This window comes from Microtus oregoni, unplaced genomic scaffold, assembly GCF_018167655.1.
Source record: "Microtus oregoni isolate MIOR12 unplaced genomic scaffold, Mior012 000020F_ref0000438, whole genome shotgun sequence".
In the NCBI taxonomy this organism is placed as follows: Eukaryota; Metazoa; Chordata; class Mammalia; order Rodentia; family Cricetidae; genus Microtus; species Microtus oregoni.
This window is the reverse complement of record NW_024543079.1, coordinates 39,256,466-39,269,842: the sequence shown is the minus strand read 5'-3', so window position 1 is coordinate 39,269,842 and position 13,377 is coordinate 39,256,466. Positions and strand designations below refer to the sequence as shown.

At 43.8% G+C, this 13,377-nt stretch overlaps 1 protein-coding gene across 1 annotated transcript in view; it reads left to right on the top strand.

Moving 5' to 3' along the window:
- Positions 1 to 13,377, top strand: part of Acoxl (acyl-CoA oxidase like) — a 238,241-nt gene that overhangs the window by 160,715 nt on the left and 64,149 nt on the right. Inside the window, exon 13 of the mRNA XM_041670171.1 lies at positions 1,159 to 1,270. Coding sequence (XP_041526105.1) covers positions 1,159 to 1,270 — 112 coding nt within the window. The remainder of the gene's footprint in view (positions 1 to 1,158; positions 1,271 to 13,377) is intronic.

Below are 13,377 nucleotides of genomic sequence, written 5' to 3'. Positions count from 1 at the left end.
CACTCCAGACAGACGCAGGTTAAGATCTTTCCTGGTAAGCCAGCTCGTGGTGCTACACAGAATATTAGAAATGGGTTAGATCAATATGTAAGAGCTAGCCAATAAGAGGCTGGAACTAATGGGCCAGGCAGTGTTTAAAAGAATACAGTTTCCGTGTAATTATTTCAGATAAAGCTAGTCGTGCGGGCGGCTGGATGCCAGGAACATAGCCTGCCGCCCCTGTCACTACACTCTCTGGGACATCCAGCAGGTGACTGCATCTTCCTGAGTCAGTTTCCTGAACAATACATTGATTATGATGGTATCAGCATGCTAGATAATAATGACTCAATATAGATAATGCTCAATAAGAACTCAACACTAGATACTAGTAACTCAAAAATATTGGAAGTTGTCATAACTTTCACTTGATGGGAATTGTGTTAATAAACACACATATAATATTGACTCTAGCTTAAGATGCCATAGTCAGTAGGAAAAGCAGGACGCCATATTGCTTCTAGACCGCGAGGGTAAATATGTAGAATAAATCGGAGCCAAGCACCCGCCAGAAAGTACTGCAAGAAGAACATGTATGCCAATGGGAGTTGGGAGGGAGGTGCATGTTCATAATGCCTGCCTAGGAAGAAAGTGCTTTTGGTTTTTAAATATACATTGTTATTATAGCAATCATCATCATCATTATAGTGTGTGTGTGTGTATGTGTGTGTACCTGGGCCACCGTGTATGCATGGAGGGTAGAGAACAACTTTTGGGAACTGATTTTTCTTCCACTGCGGAATCCAAGGGTTGAAGTCATTAGGTTTGTGTGTTGTTTTGCTCACTGAGACAGCTGTCTGGCACTTTTATTTTTTAAAATATTTTTTAAAATTATGTGTATATGCATGTGTGTCTGGGTGTGCATTTATACACGCGAGTGCAGGTGCCTGCAGAGGCCAGGGCATTGGAGGCACAGGCAGTTGTGAGCTGTGATGTGAGTACTGGGAACCAAACTCCTCCCTCCATAAGGGCAGTGTGTGTGTTTTCTTAACCACTCCCTGCTGAGAGCCATCTCTCCCGCTCTCACTACTCTTTATAAGTCCTCCTTGAGGAGCTCTTGAAAGTGACTTTGTTTGAAAAACCAAACTGACAGCAATGTTCTCTGTGTTTCCTCTCCAGTTTCCTGGCATTTAACACTGACACAGTGGGCCATCTCACCTTTCTGCTAAAAGCAGTGAATTTTCGAGAAAGGGTTCTTCAGCGGAGTTTGGTGTCCAGGATTTACCATAAGGTAAAGCTACTGTTTCATCTTTTTCCTTCTGGATGAGTCTACAAGGCATAGCTGACTCCATGCTGACTTTAACAGGGGATGACTCTGCATACTCAGAAGCTTGGGGAAGTGGTCAGGGCTCTCCAGGCTGCCTTCCAGGGCAGCCTTGCCTGCTCCAGAAGCATGACACTACTGATTAACACTTTGTGTCCTGTTCTGGAATCCCACTGGTAAGCGTCACTTGGCACCATGGCAGGGGCAGTGTCGTGCTTTTCATTGGAAATGTAATGTTCAGATGTAGAGCAAATATGTTGTCCTCTGGAGAAAATGTGTCCATTGAACACGTGTAAAATTAGCAATGTGTTGACCTGTGGTGCACTGTATTTCCTGTTGAAGAATCCATAGATTTCTGTGAAAACATAATTCAACATGTGGGGACGTGGCTCAGTTCTTAAAGCGGTTACCACACAAGCATGAGGACCTACGTTTGTGTGGCTAGTACCCTCCCAGGCACACCCAAAGCTGAGGGTGATAGCACACGCTAGTATAACCAGGGCTGGAGAGATGGAAGCAAGAGTTTCCCTGGGGTTTGCTAGTCAGTGAGTTCCTTGTTCAATGAGAGATCCTGTCTCAAACATAAAAGAATGGAAAAGAGAAAGGGTTGAGGAAAACAGCTCATGTTGACTTCTGGTTTCCACACGCATGTGTACACACCTTTGTGGTTATCCACTCACCCACACAGGCCTACATACAGGTACCCACTCACAAACAAACACATATGAGAAATATATATAGCTTCATTGATAGCTATCAGGAGGAAATAGCTGTCATGCACAGTGCCAGAGGGTTGGTTTGACGAAACACTCCAGGTCTGCGTGTTTCATCCTTTGGTCCAAGGCAATCGGTCAACGAGATCCCAGAAAGCTTCACTCATCCTTTCTTGATCCTGAGTCAGTGCTCAGGGCTGAAGAACCAGGCTATGGAGAGTGGCTCTTCTTCTGTACTGGAACTAGATGCTCAGAGGACCAGACCTGAGTCCCTAGAACTCTCTTTCGATCTACCTCTTTTCATATCAGTTACATAGTGTTGTCACCTCATCCCACACAAAGGAGCCAGGAATATAGAGGGTGCAGTGTGTATAGAGACCGGCATTCTCTCAGGAAATACGCTGAAGGCAGAGGATTCCTGGAAACACATGAGCAGTTAAGACTCACGCTTATGAAACAGAGCCACATTGGGTAAGAACTCATAGGAAGCTGGGCTTGGGGGTGAGCACGGTCCATCTTCCAGTCAGAGATATGAGGTGATGCTCTGCCGACCACAATGGCACAGTCTAGCGATTTACACCGCTCTGCACACCCTGGCCTTTTCATAATGGAGTCAGCTGCAGAGTGGGAAGTCTATAACCCAGGGCAAAGATGCATCCCAGGGAACGGAGGACACTCAACCTACAAAGCATCTTCTAGACACTGTAGAAGAAAAGGTGGGAGATGAAATTGCAAGAGAGGAAAAAGATTATAACAATCCAACCAGTGGGAAATCCCAAAATGCCAGAACAAAGAGAGCCACAGAAATAATCACAGACATGATGGAACAATACTTCCTTTGTATTTAAAAAACGTGTTCATGGCTGGAAAACCCGTGCATATACCCTGCATGTTAGTTGCTTTTCTGACTGCCTTATAAAATACCTGACAAAAATAGCTGAAAGAAGGGTTTGCGTTGGCTCTCAGTTTGAGGTGCTTATCCATCATAGCAGTGGAGGCATGGCCGCCGGAGCTCGAGGCAGCCAGCCACATGTGCCTACAGTGAGTGCATGGCTCACTCCCTTCCTTTATATCCAGCCCAGCCCTTGGGATCATACTGTCTGCGTTCAGGGTAGGCCTTTTCTTCTCACTTAGCCCTTTCTAGAAATACCCTCCTAGATGCACATGCAGGTGTGTCTTTCACGGTGATTCTGTTGCTCTTATTTCTACTCCCCACATAGTATAGATGCTCTAAGACTTGCTAAACATTCAGAAATATTTTCTGTTTACAGTTCTTCTCTGCCAGGGGAGAAGTAATCGTTTTCATTAGTGTCTAGTCTGATTGCGAGAGAAGAAAACTTTCACACATGCGAGTGTGTTTTCCAAACATCAAATAAACACTAGGCAAAGGATGTGCTGAAAAAACTGGAGAGGGCTCTAGAGCCCGACAGCTAACATTCGTTGCTGCCAAACTTCAGCGTCCTCTTCTGTAATTTAGAATAATAAGGCCGCGTACAATGCAAATGCGCTGCCTGCTGGAATACCACTGGATATGCAAAGCAGCCGCGGAAGCTCTAACTCTTGCATTCATGTTAATTACCCAAGTTTCTATCGTCCTGTAACCTGTTTATAGACAATATGATTAAATATTCATAGCACACAGAAGTTTCAAGGGCTAATTAGAAAAGAGACCGTGAAGATTATCAAGCAGGCTCCTGCCTTGGGGAAAGTTCACATCTAGTTTTCGCCTGAGGCGAAATTAAGATAAAACCTATAAGGTCAGTAGAAAGAATACGGACATCTATTATTTTAGTTTTTAGTTTTCACTCATCAGCTGGCTGCGAGTGGCTTGTGTTTGCTTCCATAAATGAATTGGATATTGTAATAAAATGATTCTTATCAGCAGTTTGGACATCTAACCTAAGCAGAGCTGGTTCAACCGTTTTTGACTAGTGGTCAAAGAAGGGAAAATTCATCTAGCATCCACAATATTCCTGAAAACAGCTGGAATATTTGGCTTAGAGTTTTTCAGATGAAAAGGCAAAGCCCTGAGGGCTTTGGGAATCTGCGTGTCTTCCTAGTTCTTTGGTAAAACCTTGACTTTTTTTATTTCCTCAAAAGCACATTCCATTAGAGCCATGCTTGGCCAAACTTCTCAGTGCTTTGGACAGCCACTCTACCCCCACCCTGTAGTGACAAGAGGATCCTACAGCAGATCCAGCCTGTGCAATCACTTGACAACGTGTTTCTCTGCCCAGAGTGGTCAGGGCTTCTCTTCAGAGTACCAGGGAAGCTTTTCTGCTTTGCTAGTGACATTGGAGAGCACTGATTCCCTGAGCTCCCATACGGGCTCATTTCTCCAGTTTTCCAAACTTGGGGTGCAAGGGCTGTTCATAATTGCTGCCTCAGTTCCCCATGGGTAGGAGAAAATAGAAACCAATGAGCGATAGCTTGTCACATTGAGAATATCACGTCACGAAAAGCCGCCACTCTACAGAAAAGCTCTGTGGACAAGAAGATGGAGCATCAGTAATTGGTATGTTTGAAAAAACGACTTTGCTTGCAAAGATACATTACAGAAGCTGGATGGATGGTAGGGTGAGAATGTGGTAAGTCTGGACTTAGTTCACGGACTGCCTCTCATCGCTGGTAACATTCTCTCGCATTAGATGTATCTCTTTATTTTTTGTTGTTTCTTTAGTTTTTAAGAATTTCATAGATATGTATAATATATTTGCATTATTTTCATCTATCCTTTCACCCCCTCTATCTCTGCCTTCCCCTTCCCTCTTATATCCATAACATAGCTATGGTTATATAACAATACGTTTACTGATGATCACTTGGGACCAGATAACCTATCAGATGATGCGTGCTGGAGAAAACCAGTTCTCTCTCTCTCAGAAGCTATTGATTGCCTGGAGCTCTTCCCTCAGGGGGTAGGAATTTTTCCAACACCTATTGCCTTTAGGCAGGGCCTATTTAGGCCACAATATGTTGAGATTTCACAGGCAGCATCCCTGTCAAGCCAAGAATACATGATTTTTCAGCAGTCCCAGTCCTCTGGTTCTTACAGGCTTTCTGTCCCCTTTGCCTCTCTGTTCCCCACACCTTAAATGTGGAGGTTGTGTTGTATGTGTACCAAGTAGGGCTGAACATCCTGGTCACTTGCTCTCCACATTTTGACCAGTTGTGGATCTCTGTAATAGCCCCCATTGGTGGCCAAAAAGAAACTTCTTTGCTGAAGGGGGTCTCCCTTTTTCTATTGCCATGATAAACCACCATGACCAAAGCAACTTATAAAATAAGTGTTTGATTTGGAGCTTGTCGTTGCAGAGGGTTAGAGTCTGTGAGCATCATGACGGAGAGTGTGGCAGCAGGCAGGCATATGTGGTGCTGGAGCAGGAGCTGAGAGATCACATCTTTAGCTGCAAGCAGGAGGCAGAGAGAGGCAGGAAGATAAGTGAGAATGGAATGAGCCTTTTGAACCCTCAAAGTTCACCTCCAGTGACACATTTCTTCTAATAAGACCACACCTCCTAATCCTTCCTGAACAGTTCTACAGTCTGGGGACCAAGCATTCAATCATATGACTCTATGGGGCCATTCCTATTGAAACCACCACAAAGGGCAATACCTACACTTACCTATGGCTATAAGGATAAGTATTTAGAGTATGGTTAGAAGCTTTGTTGGTTTAGGAAAATGGCAATACTATTCTCCTCTAGAGTCTGTGACTCCTCCAGACACAGGTAGTTGGTCAAGTTTACAGTATGAGCCTCTGCTTTAGAGGGTGTAGGAATCTACTGGAAAAGATTGTTTTCAGAAAGCTGCTGCAGGCTCCCCTCCACCATGCCACAAGGCCAAGTTGAAAGGGAAGGGGAGTGGTTTGCAAGCAAGCATCAGGACTTAACATCAAATCCAAGGCAGTAAACTGATTTAAAAACAAATACATACTACCATTGATTTTCCTTATACGGAGATTGGATGGAGAGTTAGTGGAGGCTGGAAACAAGGTTGCTAGAAGTGTAACTATGTAGCACTTTCTATTTAGACAATTACTCTCACTTTGGATTTTATTGTCATGAATACACAGCCTGAGTACTCCACCTGTGTAGGACTTATAAGTAGATCTTTGAAACGGAAGGACAACACAGCACTTCTGTAACTGTTCCGCTTGCTACAAGTTCAGCCCTGACAATACTTTGCTCATGTCTGTCAGTTGAAGCCAGGACTCTCCTCTGCACTATCATCTGTAGAAAAGACAAACTGCCCATGTTGGTGACTGGATGGCCCATGAGTGGCGCATGCCCATGAGAAGGGCAATTAGGACATCTCTCAACCAAGGAGCTTCACAAACACTGGTTAGGAGGCAGCTGATGGATCTAGGAAAACACGATCGTCAGTCAGCCCAGACAGAATCCACCACTTACTGTACCCATGTGAAGGTCCAGATAGAACGGTGGCCATCAGTCTGCTTGTGAAATTTAAGACTCATTTTTATTATGTTCAATTATGTATTCCTGTGTGTTTGGGGGGGCTGGGGTTATGTGCAAGTGAGTGCAGGCACCTGTGGAGGCCAGAGGCAGCGGATCCCACTGGAATTTGAGTTATAGATGGTTGTGGTTCACCTGATGTGGGTGCTGGGAACTACAGGGTTCTCTGCAAGAGCAGCACTTGCTGGTAACCACCGAGCCGTCTTTCTAGTCCTAGTTCTTAAGTTTTAAAACAAACAGGCTGGATAGATGGCTCCATGGCTAAAAGCATATTGCATATCACATATTGCTCTTTCAGAGTGCCTGGCTTCCATTCCCAGCACCCATGTAGGGTATCAGCCTGCAACTCCAGCTCCTCAAACTCTATCGTCCTCGCCTGACCTCCATAGACGCTGCACGCACCTGCTGAGGTGTACCTCTGAATGCATCATTAAGAGTAAAAGTAAAATTTAAACAAAAAAATCAAACAAAAAAAACACACATGGTGACTGGAACAAGCAGATACTTTCCTAAAGGTCTCTTGACATATAAAAAGCAAAAGTTTTGCTTCAAACATAGATCATTAGAGTCAGAAAGTGAAATGTTTGCAAGTTTGTGAAAAACTGCGGCCTCCTCTCAGTTGACTAATATGTAAAGCTCTGGAATGTAAAACAGCTTCTTATTGGTCAGTGAGAGATTAGGGTTTAAATCCTGAGTCAGGGAAGGAGTAGGTAGTGGCCTGGAGAGTTCTGGGAACAGAGAGGCAGGAAACTTCAAGGCAGGTTGCACTCAACTCCCAGCTTTCATTGCTCTCAAGATTTGCATAGCTCCTCCCTCATTGTTATGGCCATCATTACTTTTTTAAAGCCCACTTAATAAATTCTCTCTCTTTCACACACACACACACACACACACACACACACACACACACACACACTTGTTTTGTTCCTTAGAGAACCCCGACTAAAATGTGTCATGAAAAATACCCCTTTTACATGTTCTTTTTCTTACTGTCTTGCTCCTTTCTCTGCCCACAACAACCCAGAAAACCAGTCAATACTAGAATTCACATTTTCTCTTTATTTTTTTCTTTTCCCTTCACTTCCAACTCTTTTTGTGGATGACTTTTCCTGGAAAGAAATTAGCAAGTGTCTGCTCATTCCACACAGAACACCTTGACAGAACAAAGAGATGATTCCCCCCCCCCCATGTCTAGCCTAGCGAATCCGTGGGATTCACTACAGAATGAATAGATGAGGAGTGACTGGAAGGCAGGACATCACTGAAAAGCCTGCCTCAGAATAGGTCATGACAGCTGGGAATCTTTCTCTCAGCAGTTGTTCCGACTTATACAGCCTGTGCAGAGACCTTGTAAACTGTAAGTTTTAGAGGCTTCCTGTGCTTCATAAGTTGTGTTTACTTCCTGGGTCTTATGAGCTTCCCTCCTCCCTCCAGGGAGGGGTGTTTCTGTTTGGAGAAAATAGTCACATAATATCCTCTTTTTCTCATACACAGAGCTGAAGTTATCTTTCCTAGGAGGGACTAGAAAGGTAAAGAGGAAGTCAAAATAAAGAAGAGAGTGGGAAAGGAAATTGCACTCCTGATAACTACAGGGAGGAGTGGCCATTTCCATGGGAGTACAGGAGCTTGGATCCTTGAGATCTTATTATTAGACCCATTCTTTATAGGCAGTCAGCCTGGGACCCAGAGTCCCTGGTTTCTTCATGTGTCAGTCACCAGTGGCAAGGAAGGCTCAGAAGTGGACTGCGAAGACAGCGTCCTTTCCTGTTGGTGGGTCCTTCTTACCGCCGTTGCTACCGGCTGTCTTCTTGACTCGAAAGTCTCTGTTTTCCCTATTCCTGCACATATTACTTGGAAACAAAAAACTTCTCCCCGAGTTATCCATTCAGTGAATTCCTATTTATATCAGAATGGATTTGTAGATAATTATTTTATACTTTGAGTTATAATCCAATAATGTTGATCAAATTGTTCCCAGTTGTGGTCATGGTGAGCTGCTTTGTTGCAGTTGGTCTCTGTGTCCCTTTGTTGAACACCCCACCACTGTGTTTCCTCCCTCCCTCCCTCCCTCCCTCCCTCCCTCCCTCCCTCCTTCCCTCCCTTCCTGAGCATTTTCTTGCTTCCTGGTTTGTCTTGCTTCATTACTGGCAACTCTGTATCAGTCACTTCTTGAAGGAGCTCAAATCCAGTGTCTCGTCCTCCGGTTCCCTCTGCTTCCTATTCAAGGCCATAGAATAAATATAAATATGAGCATACATGAGTCATGTCCATTAGAAATCACGGGGTTTAAGGGTAACTCCAACCTCATACACAAACAGCAGGGATGTTCTGGTGTCACTCTTCTGTCTGCTGTTTCTTGCTTGTTTGAGAATTCCCAGGACGTATGTTAAGAACGTAACAGAATTGCTCCTGGTGGGGAACACATTAACTAACGAGGATGCAGTATTCTTCTCTATAACATTAGCCCTGAGAATCCAAACAGCGTTTCTAACATTTAATTATCAATCGTTCTAGTCTCTGTTTGTAGTCTTCTTTCAAGTCTGCCTATATCCTGGCTGGTGTATACCCCCTTTTTCGTCTCTTTGAAAATTATTATTATCAAGGTCTCTATAAAAACCCGTGAAGCTCCCTAGCCTCGCTGCTGTGCAGAAAGCTGCATTCAGGGAACTCTTGCTCCTTTCTCATCCGCATACCCCGTTCTTCGGCGTTTCTTTCTGTTATGGTTTGAAGCTGAAATAGCCCTCTGCAGTCTGAAGTGTTGAAGACTTAGCTCCTCTCAGGCAGTTCTTGAGAGGTGACTGAGGACTCAGACATGGTCCATGGAGTAAGCCATTGGCAGATCTGCAGTTTAGTGGTACTATTGATCAGTGGCGGAAACTAGAAGGTAGGTCTTAGTGGGAGGAACTGGGTCACTAGGGCTGTGCCCCTGAAGAGTCTCTCTCTCTCTCTCTCTCTCTCTCTCTCTCTCTCTCTCTCTCTGTGTGTGTGTGTGTGTTTTTCTCCCTCCCTTCCTCCTTTCCTCCCTCCCTTCCCTTCCTTTTTTAGTCTTCTAGTATGAAGTGAGCATACTCTGATGTTCTGTTTCATCATAACCCAGAAACAATAGACTGCTTGTGTGTCTCAGGGATTGCGTCCTGATGAGGAAGAGTGTGGGCTCACCTTTCTCATCCTCACTACCACACTTCCATCTCTTCCTTTCCCCCTTTGCTTCACTTTTAGCAGTATTTTTTTCCCACAAATGAGTGTAATATGCATGTGTGCCTGCTCATAAAGCCATTTTCTTCTATGGCCGGTCACCTTCCTTAGACTTGTTTCTCCCCCTTAACAGCACACCCCAAAAGCCCCATGAGGGCCTAAACATCCCCGCTTCATCTTCCTGCACTGCAGAGTCATCTCTTTGTGGCTGTATCTCACTGAGCCTCTCTCATGTGTTTGATTTCCCACTTAGCATTTTGTAACTACTGAAACTGCACGCAGAGGGAGAGGTGACGTCAGGCGTGTCTACTTCCTCATCCACAGAACAGAAACTGTTCGCATGCTTTTCTTCTCACTCCTTTGATGGGTGGTGTATGTTATCTCCATGCTGCGTGTGTGTGTGTGTGTGTGTGTGTGTGTGTGTGTGCAGCTTTTGTCTGTGTGAGGGCTACTTCAGTTTCTCTTGTGTTTTCTGTTATGCCCTTTTCCCTCCTCCATAAAATTCTGATATTTTGCCCAGCAATTTTTTTCTGTGCTGAGTACTGACCAAAATATCCTCTTTCTCTTAAAAAAAAAAACTCTGAATTATTTGAATATTAAGCAACACATCAAGAAATACTCTATGAAGAAAAAAACATAAAAAATAGTTATTTTTAAAAAGAATAGTTAAGGGAAAAAGTATGTTAATCAGAATGATAATAAAATTACAGCATACCAAATTCTATGGAGAGGACAAGGTATAGATTGAAATAAAAAAGCTTGAAACAAATGATGTAAACTGCCACCTTAAAGGGCAGAAATAGAATAACAGATGAGTAGAGATAGCAACAAAAATAAGAGAAATATAAAACACAGGGAGAAACATCAGCAAACTTAAAAGTCTCTTCTTTGAAATGATTAACAGAATTGATTGACCCCTTGCAACACTGATGAAGAAACAGAGGGGCCAAGTGTGAGCAAGTGATATCAGGAACAAAGAAGGAATACGCTGACATCTTGACACACACTCCGGGCTCTGCAGTATGGCACAGCATAGACAAACATGAGCAATGTGGTCAAGACAGGGTTAGGAGAAAATCCCGGAGAAACAACTCCCGCTAGGAGCAGTGGCACACACCTTTAATCACAATGCTCAGGAGGGAGAGACAAGTGAACATCTGTGAATTAGAGGCCAGCCTGGTCTACAGAGCAAGTTCCAGGACAGCCAGACCTACACAGAGAAACCCTGTCTCAAAAAAAAAAAAAAAAAAAAAAAAAACACAAAAACAAAACAAAAAACCCAAAAAACAACAAAAAAAGCAACAACAAACAAACAAAAACTCAAATGCTAACAAAAAATAAAAGATCTGAAAGTATTTTTAAATGAATTTGGTTTTTAAGAAAACATTGCTATAACTGAAAAGCTCCAGGTTTATGTCATTTTCTTGTTGAATCCTACCTTTCATTTTAAACACAGCAGTGCTGTCTCTGCTAGGCAGTGTTTTGACACTTTGCCGCAAAGACACAGTATAACAAGGAAAAGATTGATCTTGGCCCACAGTTTCTGAGGCCTCAGCCCATGCTGACTGGCATTCTCTTCCACACTGTGCTAAGTCAGAGCATTGTGATACAGGGTGTGGCTGTTTACCCTCAGCAGCCAGGAAGCAGAAGGAAGGAAAGGAGAGACTGCAGATTGTGTTTTGAGGCTGTCCTAGTCCAGTCATGGGAACACTGGTATGAAGCTGCACACATCACCAGAGCACTGCAAGGTCCACTTAGCCATACATATTTGCTCATTCAATTTCTGACAAACATGAAATAAGTTCAACGATGAAGAGAGAATGTTGGAGGAGGTCGCTTGTTCTTTCTGACCTCCCAGCTAGCTTAGACCCAAAATAATCACATAGAAACTGTATTAATTAAATCACTGCTTGGCCCATTAGCTCTAGCTTCTTATTGTCTAAGTCTTACATATTAATTTAACACATTTCTATTAATCTGTATATCACCACGAGGTCATGGCCTACCAGCAAAGTTTCAGCATGTCTATCTCTGGTAGCAGCTCCATGACATCTCTCTGAGTCCACCTTCCTCCTCCCATGCTATAGGCCAAGCCAGTTCTTTATTCATTAGCCAGTAAAAGCGACACATAGACAGAAGGACCTCCCACACCAAGATAGATTCTGAATGGAAAATGAACAGTGGACTGTTTCCTACTCAATATGGAAGTGCTCATTAAAGACCCGTCATAGACCTGAATAGAAGCAGGGAAACTATAAATTTCCAAAGAAAACAGGGAAGTATCATCAGCATTATGCTGGAAGCCAGAGTAAACAAAGATCTCTTAGAAAAACGGAAAGCACCCATCATTTACATTAGCTATCGATACACTGTTATTGTCTGAAAGCCAGCCATCAGAACAGAGGCAAGCTCTAAGCCTTGGAGCAATTCCCCCAGTGTCTGTGTCTGGCACAAGCTTTTTTTTTTTTTTTTTTTTTTTTTTTTTTGGATTTTTCGAGACAGGGTTTCTCCGTAGCTTTTGGTTCCTGTCCTGGAACTAGCTCTTGTAGACTTATCCAGAATGTGTGGAGAACTCTCACACTGCAATAGTGAAAAGATACAATCTGAGACAACTTTGCACAAAAGACTTGAAATCCACCTCATAAAAGAAGATAAAAGGAAAGCTAATGAGCATGTGAAACTGCCTGATCTTATTAGTCAGAGGGAGCCAGAAATCAAAACCACAACGAAGTACCAACACCCGCCCACTGGCACATTTCAGCTGAAGTGCTCCATGGAGCTCAGCCAGCAGTGGTGCAGGGCAACCCTGGGTCTCATAACTAAGACATTCGAAGGTGTAAACATAGAAGCTGGGGCTGTAGCATGATAGCAGAGTGTTCATTCATCTTCCATGCACGAGGCCCGGAGATCAGTTCCCTGTTCGCTCTCTCTCTCTCTCTCTCTCTCTCTCTCTCTCTCTCTCTCTCTGTATGTATCAAATACACAGCTATGTGGTTCATAAATAGCCTTATAGAGGAGCGTTCATAGCAGTTTTATTAATAACCCCAAGTTGGAAACTGGAAACCGAATGTTTATAGATATGAAAACTAGAGAGGTAAATTGTGGTTGACTTCACAAGGTGAATCATGTGAAACAGCATGTGTGAATTTTACAGACACGCTTAGTGATATGAAAGAGTTTTACTGGCTGGTCCCATTTATGTGGCAGTCAAGGAGGGGAAAGACTAGTTGAGGGTGATGCAGTAGTCACCATCCAAGGGAGAGAGTGGTGTTGCATGGGGAGGCTCCGAAGGGCCTGGGAGATGCTGTCCTTGATTGGCATGGTTCCAATGAGTATGTACACGTACAGAAGAACTCACGGATGGGTGTTGGAGACATGACTCAGTCATTACAGTGCCTGCTGTACAAGCGTGAGGACCTGAGTTCAATTCCTAGCATCCACTGTATTACACAGCTGTGGTCACAGTGCTGGGGAGGCGGAAATAAGGATCTTTGGGACTTCCTGGCCAGCTAGTCTTTCCAAATTGGGGAGCTCTGGGTTAATCAAGAGAGTCTGTTTTTAACAAAACAAAGTGGGGGGCGGTGGAGATGGCTCAGAGGTAAAGAGCACCAGGTGCTCTTCCAGAGGCCCTGGGTTCAATTCTCGGCAACCACATGCTGGCTCACAACCATCTATAATAAGATCTGGTGCC